This window comes from Triturus cristatus, chromosome 7 (assembly GCF_964204655.1).
Source record: "Triturus cristatus chromosome 7, aTriCri1.1, whole genome shotgun sequence".
NCBI lineage: Eukaryota > Metazoa > Chordata > Amphibia > Caudata > Salamandridae > Triturus > Triturus cristatus.
This window is the reverse complement of record NC_140590.1, coordinates 1,183,652,150-1,183,665,496: the sequence shown is the minus strand read 5'-3', so window position 1 is coordinate 1,183,665,496 and position 13,347 is coordinate 1,183,652,150. Positions and strand designations below refer to the sequence as shown.

At 46.4% G+C, this 13,347-nt stretch overlaps 1 protein-coding gene across 5 annotated transcripts in view; it reads right to left on the bottom strand.

The window, feature by feature from the left end:
• The window catches only part of LOC146811408 (uncharacterized), an 880,866-nt gene that overhangs the window by 226,255 nt on the left and 641,264 nt on the right, over positions 1 to 13,347 (bottom strand). For all 5 annotated transcript variants that reach the window (XM_085618520.1, XM_085618519.1, XM_085618522.1 and 2 more), the window contains exon 12: positions 8,840 to 9,613. In XM_085618520.1, the coding sequence (XP_085474646.1) occupies positions 8,840 to 9,613 (774 nt within the window). The remainder of the gene's footprint in view (positions 1 to 8,839; positions 9,614 to 13,347) is intronic.

Below are 13,347 nucleotides of genomic sequence, written 5' to 3'. Positions count from 1 at the left end.
TGGTGTAGTATACATAGAGCCAGTTTCTTACAAGGACAACCATGTCCAGATGAACACCCAGAAAAGGAGGTTTTGAAGGAAGAGCCTGGAGCTCACCCACCCTGCGAGCAGAAGTGATGGCAACCAGAAAGGCAGTCTTTAAAGTAAGAAGTCTGAGAGGACAATTATGAAGCGGCTCAAAAGGAGCGCACGTATGTAAGAACCAAGTTCAAGTCTCACTGAGGCATTACGAAGGGAACTGGAGGAAAAAAAATTAGTAATGTCCTTAAGAAAGCGATTTACAACAGGGGTCTTGAAAAGAGAAGGCTAATCAGGAATCTTAAAGGCTGAAGTGACCTAGATGTAGGCCTTAAGAGTGTCCAGAGCAGAGCCATGCTGGGCCAAAGAAAGAAGGAACAAGAGAACCTCAGAAAGAGGGACAGAAAGGAGATCCACAGCCTTTGCTGCACACCATTCCACAAATTTGTTCCATCTACAGGCATACACCTTCTTAGTGGAGGGAAGCCTGGCTGCCAAGATAACATCACAGACTTCGGGAGGCAGGTCAAAAGCAGTCAACTGTCGCCGGTCAATCTCCACGCAAGGAGGTGGAGGTTAGATAGATTCAGGTGAAGGGCCATCCCTGCTGCGACAGAAGATCCTCCCGAAGAGGCAAACTTATTGGAGGATCGATGGCCATGTGGAACAGCTTGGGATACCAGACACTTTGCGCCCAATACGAAGCCACAAGAATGACTTGGGCCTGGTCGCGCTTGATCTTCAGCACTCTGGGCAGAAGTGGTATAGAAGGAAAGGCATATAGAAGACCATAACTTCAATCGCGATGAAAAGCGCTGCCTTGGAAAATCCAACGCACAGAATTGCTGGCATTGCGAGTTCTCTTCGGTGGCGAATAGATCCAACCAAGGCTCTCCCCATTGCCGAAAGAGACATTGCACCACCTCCGAGTGAAGACGCCATTCGTGATCCATTATGCACCAGCGGATGAGTTCATCCACCCTGGCGTTCAGTGAACCTGCCAGGTGTTTTAACCATCAGGGATATGCCCCGATGTTCCAGCCATGTCCAGAGACACAGAGCCTCTTGACATAGGGTCCCTGACCCCACCCTGTTTGTTGCAGTACCACATGGAAGTGGTGTTGTCCGTGAACACCTGCACTACACTTCCCCGGACAGTGGAAAGGAATGCTTTCAGAGCAAGGCGGATCGCCCGGAGCTCCAGAAGGTTGGTGTGGAGTCTGGACTCTGCTGGAGACCAGAGGCCTCTGATCTCCCACCTCTCCCATGTGGGTGCCCCACTTCAGAAGTGATGTATCCGTCACCACTGTGAACTCTGGTTGGGGAAGGGAGACTGATCTGCCATTGACCCAATCCTGGTTTGTTAGCAGTGCCCTCTGAGATCTGAACGCAATCGGACAGATTCCCCTGATGTTGGGCCCACTGGAACTTCAGGTCCCAATGCAGAGCCCGCATATGCCACCTGGCATGCTCCACCAGCAGGATGCAGGAGGCCAGAAGGGCCCAGCAGCCTCAGGGTCCTTCTGACTGAAACCCAGGATAGAGGCTGAAAGATCAGAATCATAGCCCGAATAGCACGGACTCGCTGCTCGGGAGGATAAGCCCGAAACTGCATCGTGTCCACAACCATTCCGCTGAAAAGGAGCTTCTGAGCGGGAGTCAGGTGTGACTTCGGCATGTTGATAGTAAACCCCAGCGAATGCAGGAGGTCCACCGTAGTCTGGAGGTGGGAGACGACTGCCTGGGGCGAGCCCGCCTTCAACAGCCAGTAGTCAAGATAGGGGAAGACTGGAACGCCTTATCTGCTCAGATGAGCTGCGACCACCGCCATCACTTTCGTGAACACCCGGGGGGCACTGGTAAGGCCAAAGGGGAGCACGGTAAGCTGAAAGTGCTCGTGGCCTACCGTGAACTGCAGGTAATGCCGGTGGGCCGGTGTGTGAAAGTGGCTCTGTATATACTGTTCCCAAATAGGTACAGTGTGTGCAGAGTCCACAGTTCCCAGAGGTTTGGCAGAGGCTAAAGTTAGATATAACCTTACTCTCTAAAGTGGTAGCTTGGTCGAGCAGTAAGGTAGTATCAGAGGACAGTGTAAAGCATTTTGTTGTACACTCAGTCAGCAAATGGTTTCACACACTCAATAACTGAACTCTAGGCCAATGGTTTATATATAAAAAAAATATATGCTTGTTTTATTTTAGAACCAACAATAGGTATTAATATATACTTTCTCAGAATGAGATGCTTTAGGTAAATACTTTAGCAATATGCAATTGGCTTTTGTAGATAATTACAAGTTGTTGCATTAGGCAACACAATTTCAAACACAATGTATTGAGTTCAATGGAAGTTTCAAGTTATTTGCAATAGATTACTCTCAGGATTACTTTTGTAATTCCAGGACTGGATCCTAGATTCAGTCCTGGGACAGTTCTTAGAAACAAGAGATAAAAGTCGACTTAGTTACTGCTAGGATTTTTAGGCAATATTTTGCTATTTTAAAAGTTGACACGTGGAAGAAATTTAATAGAAAACAGTCCAAGATTCCCTATGGAAGAAAATTCAAGTTGCAGGTATAGTATGTTCTCGTTACTTTTGTAATCCAGTACTGGGTGCCTAGACTCAGTACTGGGACCTCTATCTAAAACAGGTAAGTAATTACGTTTTCACAGTTAGCACGATTTTTAAAGAATATTTAAAGTTTGCAAAAATCGACACTTAGAAGAAATTTCACAGAAAAACAGTCAATGGTTTCCTATGGAAGAAAATTGGGTTACTGGTAAGTACGGTTGTGAATATTTTTCAGGGTCAGTGCTGGGCACCAAGATCCAGCACTGGGATCTCTCCTAAAAGCAGGTGAGTATTTTCGTTACTCGGCTGATTTTTGATGAATATATTAAGTTTTAGAAACTCCACACTTAGAAGATATTTCAGAAGAAACCAGTCAAGGTTACCCTATGGAAAAAATTGAGTTATCGGCTTCTGGGTAAGTACTTAACTGGCAGGGTTAAGGTTCTGGGCACAGACTCGGGGTCTCCCAGGGTCCGGTAGGTACAGTTGTTACACCCTCAGCAGCACAGGGGCAGCCGGGTGCAGAGTGAGTTAGGTCCAATGTTATCCTATGGGAGGCAGGGGGGCCTTGGTTGGTGGCTGCTGACTAGCAGGCCACGGGGCTGCGGGAACTGGGCTCCTGGTCACTTGCTCAGGGCAAATGGGGAAGTAGATAGGTGCAAAGGTTACACTGCCAGGGCCACTCGGGCGGCTGGGTGCAGGGTGCTTTTGAGCCTTTGGGCGCTCAAAAGATTTCAATGGGAAAGCTCCGGTGTGGAAAAAGGCTGCAAGCTCGGGGACGAAGATTCTTTAGGTGCCACCACCACTTTGAGAGGTAAGTTGGGTAGTTGGAGGATAGGTAGGTACCCAGGAGTTGAGTACAGGGGTCCGCAGGGCGCCTTTTGGTGTCGGGAAATCTTACCCTCTGTTGATCGCGGTTGGGGGGGTACCTGGTTCTGAGGCTGCAGGTGTCAGGAGCGTCGAGGGAAGTCCCTGGGTGCCGGACTCAGGGTCACAGTCGCCGGGAGTTCATCCTCGTGGTCTTTGTTCACCCCGGCACAGGCCAGGCTTGGCGGGTGCAGAGTGTGCAGGGCTCGCAGTTCCGGGCTGATGCCAGGGATTAGATGCTGATTTTGAGCAGAGCCTCTGCTCATGGGAGTCCCAGGTGCTTAGAGCCAAAAGGTAGCCAGGTCCTCCGGGGTTTGTGAGGTTGCTATCCACAAGAGGTGCCGATTCTAGCAGGAGCAGGTTCGAGGGTCGACAGGCCAGTAGGGCTGGGGTCAAAGCAGTTGTTGTCTTCATCTTTTTAGCAGCTGCACGGCAGGTCTTCTTTCTTCTTGCTCTTTGTAGTTTGGAATCTGGAATAGGAAGGTTCAGGGTACCCCTAAATACTAAATTTAGGGGCGTTACAGGTAGGTAAAGGGCAGGGACCAACGGGTCCCTGTCCTGGGGTGGATACACCCCCTATTCTGCCACACTCCTGTGGGAGGGGGCAGTAGCCTAATCCCGATTGGGTAGGGCCTCTCATCTTCAAGATGGTGAGCGCCCGGAGATGTGCTTCACCTCGCCTCCCCCACCGGAGGGGTGAGGTTGGCAGGCTGGCACGTCCCCTGTCCTTATTTGGGGTTTCCGGCCAGGCTTCCCGCCAGAGTGGGCGATGCAAGTGGCCTGGGGAAACTCAGAGGCGGCATGCCTTTGAAACTTCCCCCTGTCCAGCCTGGGAGAGGAGACCTAGCACCTCGCCCAGGATGTGCATTGTTGCAGGCCCAGGAGAGCAGGGACTCTCCTACCCAGGGGTCCAGCAACATGTCTGCTGTGTGGCAGCCTAGGCGGCCCCTCAGACAAGGCGTGGATTGTAGGTTAGGTTCAGGGGGCATCTCTAAGATGCCCTCTGTCGTGCATTGTACTTTTAATCCTGCACTGGCATCAGTGCGGGTTTAATGTGCTGAGAAGTTTGATACCAAACTTCAGTCTTCAGTGTAGCCATCATGGTGCTGTGGAGTTCGTGTTGACTACCTCCCAGCACCATATACTCTTAATGGCCGCACTGGACTTAGTGCCCAGGAATGGACCTGGGTACTGTAGGGGTACAGGGCTCATGCACCTGTACCCACACCACTGGCATAGGGCACCCAGCTAGAGGGGTGACTGAGGTATGTCAGGGCAGTATGTGTTGTGGGCATGGCACACAGGGATGTGTGCCATGTCGACTGTTTTGTTCTGCACCAAGACACACAGCTTGCAAAGGCAGTGTGTGTGTCAGGGTACAGGGCCTCTAAGGGTGGCACAATAAGTGCTGCAGCCCTTAGGGGCCTTCTCTGGCAACAGGGCCCTGGGTACCTAGGGTACCATTTACCAGGGGCTGACATGTGGCCAGAGGTGCCAATTTTGGTTTAAGATTCAGTATAGTTTTTAGGGAAGGAACACAGGCACTGAGTTCCTTCTTGGCAGGGCCCCAGAGCACATCAAGTCAAAGAGCATCAGTGGCCTGGCAACAAAAAATAAGAAAAGGGGGGGGGGGAGGTTACTGCATCAGAAACCCACTTTCTCAGTGTCTTGTCCATTACCTTGCATAGGGAGCCCCCTGCATGCAATTTCTCTGGTTGTTTGAAGTTATGTTGTTTTCACCTCTTGGAGTACTCCGACTGTTGGAATCATCACCTGGAATGTCGACTGTAGGCATCACTGACCTGTAGAACTAATTTCCTAAACTTTTGTGGATTCTTCTCTCCAAATCCTTGGAGCTCCTTCTGTAACGATCCAGACCCAACGGTGGGAAAAAAAATTATCTGTCGATGGCGACCAAAGGTGGGAGCTTCCGGACGAAGCCTGTCGACGTCACAGAGGGACACCAAATGGTGGTATGTCGACACCCACCAACCACATTTTTTTTTTTTTTAAATACAGTAATTCAGGCCCCAACCAGTAGATGGCGGGATAACGCATAGCATGTGAATCCAGAAAAGATTCACGCGGCAAAACTCAAACCCCACATTATCGTCTGGAGGAGAAGGCTTAAATGGATACAAGTCTGGATCATTATTGGGATCAGTGTTATATTCGACCCATGGGTCTGGAATAATGTCCTGTGGCAAATCTCCGTGTGTACCCCCCCCATCTTGATCACCACCCCCATCATCTTGCTGATCTGGAGAATTTGGCCGAGGTGAATTTGTGGGTGTTATTAATAAGTTAGGATTAATAGGTGAAGGTGGTGAAAGAGGAGGTGGAGAAGTGTTAGTACCCATACTCCTTTTTAGAGGGATACGATAGGAATCCTCAAATTCTGGCTTCCTTTTTGCTGGCAGCTTTGTATAATGGTGTCCTGTTTTAAGGTTAATAGCAGTTTCCTTTTGTTTGGGATCCGTGTTGGCAGGCTGAACATCCAAACACTGCTCCTTTGACGATACAGAAGCGTTTTTGTTTTTTAGGGCCAGAATTTTCGGTGTCGAAGATTTTGGTGCCAAAGATTTCAGATCCGAAGTTGGTTTCGGTGCCTTAGTGTTGAAAGGAGGACTTGGCTTATCTTTCGGTGACGAAGATTTGGGTTCGGTCCCCGAAGGAGGCAGACTCAGTCCCAAGCCGGAAGGCTTTGTTGCATGTTTCAGAGCCGAGCCAGAAGGAGAGGCGTTCTAAACTTTATATTGATGACTACCTTGGCCCAAAGGCAGAGTAGCCTTTTTAGATGGTACTTTTTGGGGCAGAAGAGCATCTTAACTCACGGTAGGCTGACCGGGGGTGATGTCTACCGCGATATCGGAGCCTTCCTCGGAAACGTAGATTTGTTCTTCTTACTCTTCTCTGTGCCTCTAGATTTCTTGGTCGTAATCTTCTGAGGAGATCTGGAGCGGAGTCTGTGATGTTGATACATTTCGTGACGTTGAGCCAGTGGGTCACGAAGAGTCTTCGATCAAAATGAACGGCAGGCTTCGCAGTTTGCTGCATTGTGTTCGGGCGACAAACACAAATTGCACACCTCGTGCAGATTGGTGTGGGGGTAGTTTGAGTGGCACCCGGGGCAGAATTGGAATAGAGTCCGATCCATCTACTGCGAGCTGGCCTGACGGCCTTCCACGAGAGTGTCGATCAACGTTTTAGGAATCGATACGAGAACGTTGGAATACGCAATGGATAAACAATACCGTCGAGGGTACTGGATTGCTCACCTTAGGGAACCCAAGAACGGTGTCGAACCAGAGCGCAGCAATTCACATCCGAACCCGGAGACTGGTCTGGTTCTAAAGTTATCTTTGGAAAAATGTCTCAAATGTCACGTCAGGGTTATGGCTTGTCTCCCATGTAGATCTTCTAGTTTTCACAAGCAGCACATTTTGGAAGGCATTTAGCCCATTTCAGCTAGAGTTCGGGGTAAAGAGATACAAAGAAAATAGTACAGCTGAATTCACTTTCAATAACAATGGCAATCTGAAGCTAAAAAAAACATTAAATGAAAACTATGAAAAATGGCAAACCCTGGAGCAGACAGAGAGGCATTCCTCATACCAGTTGTGTACAAGAAAATCTAACAGTAGAACCTCTGAGGGAATTTATGCATTGTGCCCCTGTATTTCATTGCCAGAGTTCAGATCACATATTGAGGTGGGAAGACTAACTAGTGACTACAGAAGGGAAAGTGGGGGCGTCAGATTACTGTAGAAATCTGAAACCTCTTTGGGAAGAAAACTCAAGCTAGTACTGATTACCTCCTTTTAATAGAATACTGAAAAGGGCTCATGGTAAAATAGGGCTTAAATGTTGTTGACCCTGCATGCAGATCTTTACTAAGAACAAATGCTCAAAGCAGGACTTATGAACTGTTTCAGAAGGAAGACCCACAAGTTTGAAAAGGACCACATTGAGTTCCTATGGAAAATATACAAAAACTGGCCAATACTGCCTGCGGTATTTGTCAAAAATAGGTTTTTTTAATTCGCTTTTGTAAAAAATGTGTAGTGTAATATTTTGAGTGAACCCACAGGAGGGTGAGGCAATCCATTGCTTTGAATAATCAACTGAGATCTTGAACAGGAAATCCATTGTATACAAATACAACTTCTAATGATATATGAATAAACCCTGATCAACTCCTGCCACATTGAGCCACCTTAGGTCCTGCTTGATGAAAGATCTAGGGTCTGCCAACAATTTGTTTTCTGTATGAATTTTATGTATAATAAATGATTTTTACAACTATGCAATAAACTTTTTACTTGGGTCCAACAGAAAATGAAAAATGGGAAGAAGCATTACTATACTGCAAAGAGGTGGTGAGCAGGGCAGATTTCACCTACTCCAAATTATAAATTCTGTTCAGACTAATACATGCACATACAACAAACAACTTTGGAGAGTGTAAGCAGATTAAAGTAGGAGAGGATGCGATGACTTGAATCACATTACACATCAATGTCCCAGGACACACTCAATTGTACTGGTGATATCAGCCCTAGTTACAAAGGTTGCTGTTATTGTGTTGGGGATATGTAATGAACATGCACTTAAAGAGTATCAATACCTTGTATGAAATCTGGATAGTCTACAGAGGAATTGCTTAAAGATGGGTTAGGGAGCAAGTTAGCAAGTGATATGTAAACTGTCTATTGTACAATAACATAGGAATGTCTATTTCGAAAGAGACAGCCCTAAAAATGTGAGAACATCTGGAGGCCACGGCCTAAACACTATGGACTGGGACTTTATCAGTGCTTGTAGAGCAGACGAGGGGAAAGCAGCACATTTATGGGCATTTGAGTTAAACTATGATAAGTGGAATAGAGTACTCCCCTAGGTGACAGAGGAGATTAGGGATTGAAAGAGATGAATTGCAACTATCAGATGCTAGCTGCTGCTTGTTTATTGTTTTATAAATGTGTGGTTTTCATGAAAAATCTATAAAAATATTTTAAATAAACGTCTTTGTAAGTCAAGTTTGTTTGCATTATTTCATATAAACGGAAACAGAAGATTTAAAATAAGTATTCCAGGGTCCAGCAAGGAGGTGGAGGTATTACATTATTTATGATTATTTCAGAGAATACCTAAAATGAAAGACAAAATGCAGACCGCGTCTGAAGACTAAGTGGCGGACCTCCACTCAGACATGCTGAAACCACACAAGGGGATTGGCTATTTCGGTAAGATGGGTAATGTAACTACTGCACATCAGATGTCTGTATGACAACCATTTTTATTGCCGGTTTTTGAAGCTGACATGGGAAAGAAGGCATATACACATAATAGATATGAGAAAATAAAACCACACCACACTTACCGTTGTAGCACAGGAGAGGGCTTTTTCTTGGTGCTAGATTTTGCCTGAGGCTGCGCCCTGGACTGGGAGGAGGAGGAAGAAGAGGAAGAGGAACCAGAGGATGAAGACGACGAGGAATCAGAAGAGGAAGAGGAGTCGGAGGAGGAAGAGGAACTGTTACTACTGGAACTGGAACTGCTGCAACTACGGGACCGTCTCTTTTCCTTGGGAATAAGCAGTGTTTTATCAGTCCCTGTTTTTTCTCCAGCAGGCTGCGTTGTTGCTTTCTCCACCACTGATGAAGTTGCTGCAGCCTTCTCCACTACATGAGGTGCCATCTTCTCCACAACAGGTGCAGTCTTTTCAGACACATTGGGCGTTGCTTCTTTCAAACCAATGTCTAACACTGAGGGAGTTGCATTCTCCACCACAGAAGACACGGTCACTGACTGAGCTTCTATAGGAGGCATTGTTTTTAAAGCTGGCCCATCCTTTTCCACACACTGCTTTGCCACTTCTAAAGAGGACGTTGATTTCTCCAACAAAGGCACCACCTTCTCTGGTAATACCCTCTCTAAAGAGGTTGTAGAGGGGGATGCCACCCTATCTGTAATAGGAGATGGCACCTTTTCAGATGATAGGGGCATCAACTCAAAACTATTGTCCAGAGCAGGAACAACTGACTGGACTGCCTTCTCCACCACAATCAAATTATCCTGCATCAAAGGTGCTGTTTTCAACGCTATAGAAGACTCATTAACTTCAACTATTTCCTTCCTCATCGGACTAGGACTCCTACAAACAAGAAAAAAACATGAAATTCACATTTGCACTTTGCTCTTCAACATATGTATACGGTAACAGCAAGAACCTTCAAGATTGTCAGGTCAGAGTGCTGCCTGCCCCTTGGTTTCTCTCTTAGACCCCCCAAAGCCCTCTGTAAGGTTCTTGGTTAAGGTTAGACAGTGCTCTCTAAATTACCCAGAAAACTGTGCCTCATGGGAGCCCCCTGTACTAATGATTGGCTTCTCTATACCCTCCATTAGGAATCTAAATCCTTTAGGTCTCTCGCAAAACTTCTTTCCATCTGATAACTCCCTCTTTGCAACCCCCTGTTCTTTTCATGAGTTTGATTCTGAATTCTGCCCCTCTTCTATGGGCTTGCACTTCAAGTTTAACCCCTACCGACATCACTGATTGCTCCCCATGTTAGGATTCTCCCACACCAAAATGTAGGCATCATTTTGCAGGATCATCCACCCAATTTTAAAATCACCAATTTGGACAAGTGATCAGGAACTGGTGTAAGAAAGTGGCTCTGTATATACTGCACCAAAGTAAGGATCAGCGTGCACAGAGTCCACAGTCCCCAGAGGTTTGACAGAGGCTAAAGTTAGATATAACTTTACTCTCTAAAGTGGTAGCTTGGTTGAGCAGTAAGGCAGTATCAGAGGACAGTGTACAGCATTTGTTGTACACAATCAGTCAACAAATGGTCTCACACACTCAAGAGCTGAACTCTAGGCCAATGGTTTATATAAAAATTATATGGTTTTATTTTAGAATCAACAATAGGTATCAAAATATACTTTCTCAGAATGGGATGCTTTAGTTAAATACTTTCAACAGGCAATAGACTTTTGAATGCAATAGTTACAGTTGTTGCAATAGGCAACACAATTCAAACACAATTATAACATTGAGCTCAATGGGACTTTTTAAGTAAATGCAATTTTAGTTACTTTACGTATGATTTTCTTACTCTGGGTTGGATCCTGGATTCAACCCTGGTGCATGTCCTGTAAACAGTTGGAAGAAATAGTTTGTTACACAGGCGATTTTTAAGGAATATTTGTAAGTTTCAAAAATCGACACTTAGAAGAATTTCTGGCAAAAACCAGGCAATGTTATTCTATGGAGGAAAAGAATATGCTACTTACCAGTATGCATCTGTTCTTGGCATGTAGAGCTGCAGAGTTGTACACTTAGCATAGATCGCCCGGATGTTTGCAGTTTGTTTTTGTTCTTTGGACAGTTTTTGGAAGTTACGAGTTCGGTGACTCCTCCTTCGGTCCGTACTGCGCATGGGCTTCGGCTCCATCCTCAGATTGTTTTTCGCCAACAGGGAAATGATGGAGCGTAGTAATAACAGTGAGAAACCCATGTGTGTTGTATCTAAATAAGATGGACTGGAACGGATACAGGTAGCCGGGGAGGCGGGTGGGAGTGTACAACTCTGCAGCTCTACATGCCAAGAACAGATGCATACTGGTAAGTAGCATATTCCGTTCGAGGCATATGAGCTGCAGATTGTACACTTAGCATAGATTATATAGCAGTACCCAACCTTAGCGGCGACCACCGGTATCCGTTGCAGCGGTTTGAAAAAGTGTCTTTAGTACAGCCTGGCCCACACTAGCTTGTTGCTTGGAATGCACGTCTACACAGTAATGTTTTGTGAAGGTGTACGGTGTTGACCATGTGGCTGCTTTGCAGATGTCATCTAAGGGTATGTTCCCTAGAAAAGCCATAGAAGCACCTAACTTTCTAGTAGAGTGGGCTTTAGGTGGAACAGATAATGTTCTTTTTGCCTTTTGATAGCAAATTTGTATGCACTTTACAATCCACCTAGCTATCCCTGATTTAGAGATGGGGTTGCCTTTATGTGGTGGAGAGAAGGAAACAAACAATTGTTTAGTTTTCCTGAAAGGTTGTGTTCTCTGTATGTAGTACAGTAAAGCCCTCTTAACATCAAGTGTATGTAGAGCCCTTTCCGCAACAGATTGAGGTTGCGAGAAAAAAACAGGTAATTCCACCGATTGATTGAGATGGAAGGGGGAAATGACCTTGGGCAGAAACTTTAGATTTGTACGAAGTATCACTTTGCTGTGATGTATTTGTAAGAAGGGTTCCTGTATAGTGAACGCTTGTATTTCACCAACCCTTCTAAGGAAAGTGATAGCTACGAGGAAAGCTGTTTTCCAGGTGAGGAACTGTAGCTCACATTTATGCATTGGTTCGAAGGGCGGACCCATTAGCCTTGTAAGAACTACATTTAGATTCCATACAGGGGAAGGTGGTGCCCTGGGAAGAATTACTCGTTTAAGGCCTTCTATAAAGGCTTTAATAGCGGGCACTCTGAACAGTGATAAATGCTGTCTGTTTTGTAGGTAAACAGCAATCGCTGCTAGGTGTAGGCGTATGGATGAAGATGCCAGGTTACACCTGTGAAGATGGGAGCAGATAGCATATGATGTGCTGTATGGATGCATCTAAAGGGTTGATTGTATTGTTACGGCAGTAAACAACAAATCTCTTCCACTTTGCGGCATAGCATGCTCGAGTGGTAGGACGTCTGGCTTCCTTGATAATGTTCATGCAATCAGGGGGAAGGTTAAGGTACCCAAATTCTAAGATTTCAGGAGCCAGATCGCAAGGTTGAGCTGAGCTGGGTCCGGGTGCCTGATTTCTCCATGTTTCTGAGTTAGGAGGCATGGGGACAGGTGCAGTTTTTGATGTGGTACCACCGAGAGCTGTAACAGTGTGGTGTACCACGGCTGCCTGGCCCATGTTGGGGCTACCAGAATGAGTGTGAGGGAGTGCTGTTGTAGCTTCCTGACCACTAATGGAATTAGCGGGAGAGGTGGAAAGGCGTATGCAAATTTGCCTGACCAGTTCATCCATATCGCATTGCCCTTGGACAACGGGTGTGGGTATCTGGCGGCGAAGCTTGGGCATTTTTTGTTTTCGTGGGTGGCGAAGAGGTCTATCTGAGGATGCCCCCACTTGTGGAAGAATGGGCGAAGAACTTGTGGATGCAGTTCCCATTCGTGTAGTTGTTGCGTTTGTCTGCTGAGCAGATCTGCCATGGTGTTTTGTACGCCTGGAACGTGCTGTGCCAGGAGAAAGATGTTTTGAGGAATTGGCCATCTCCATATGCTCTGGGCTAAGCGGGAGAGCTGGGGAGAGTGTGTCCCCCCCTGTTTTTGAATACAATACATTGCAGTCATATTGTCTGTGCGAATGAGGACTGCTTTGGCTGAAATCTGTTTTTGAAAGGATTTTAGGGCTAGAAAGATCGCCAAGAGCTCCAGATGGTTGATGTGGAGCGACTTTTGCTGTGGCCTGGTTCCACTGTTGTGCTAGGCACTCTTGAAGTGGACGCATGTGGAGTCTTGCATGGGGCACTATGAAGATGCAAGATGCCATCATCCCTATGAGCTTCATAAACACTCTTGCTGGAAGAGAGTGTTGAGGAAGGAACGTTTGGCGCAAGGCTTGTATGCTTGCGATTCTGGCTGAGTTTGGATAGGCAATACCTTTGGAGGAGTCTATAGTGGCCCCGAGATATTGCTTTGTGTGAGATGGTAGGAGGTGGGACTTTTGGTAGTTCACCGTGAAGCCTAGCTGGTGGAGCAGTTGGATGGTGCTGTTTGTATGTTGCACACATTGGTTGTAGGACGCGGCTTTTATGAGCCAGTCGTCTAAGTAAGGGAAGACGTGAATATGTTGACGTCTGAGGTGTGCTG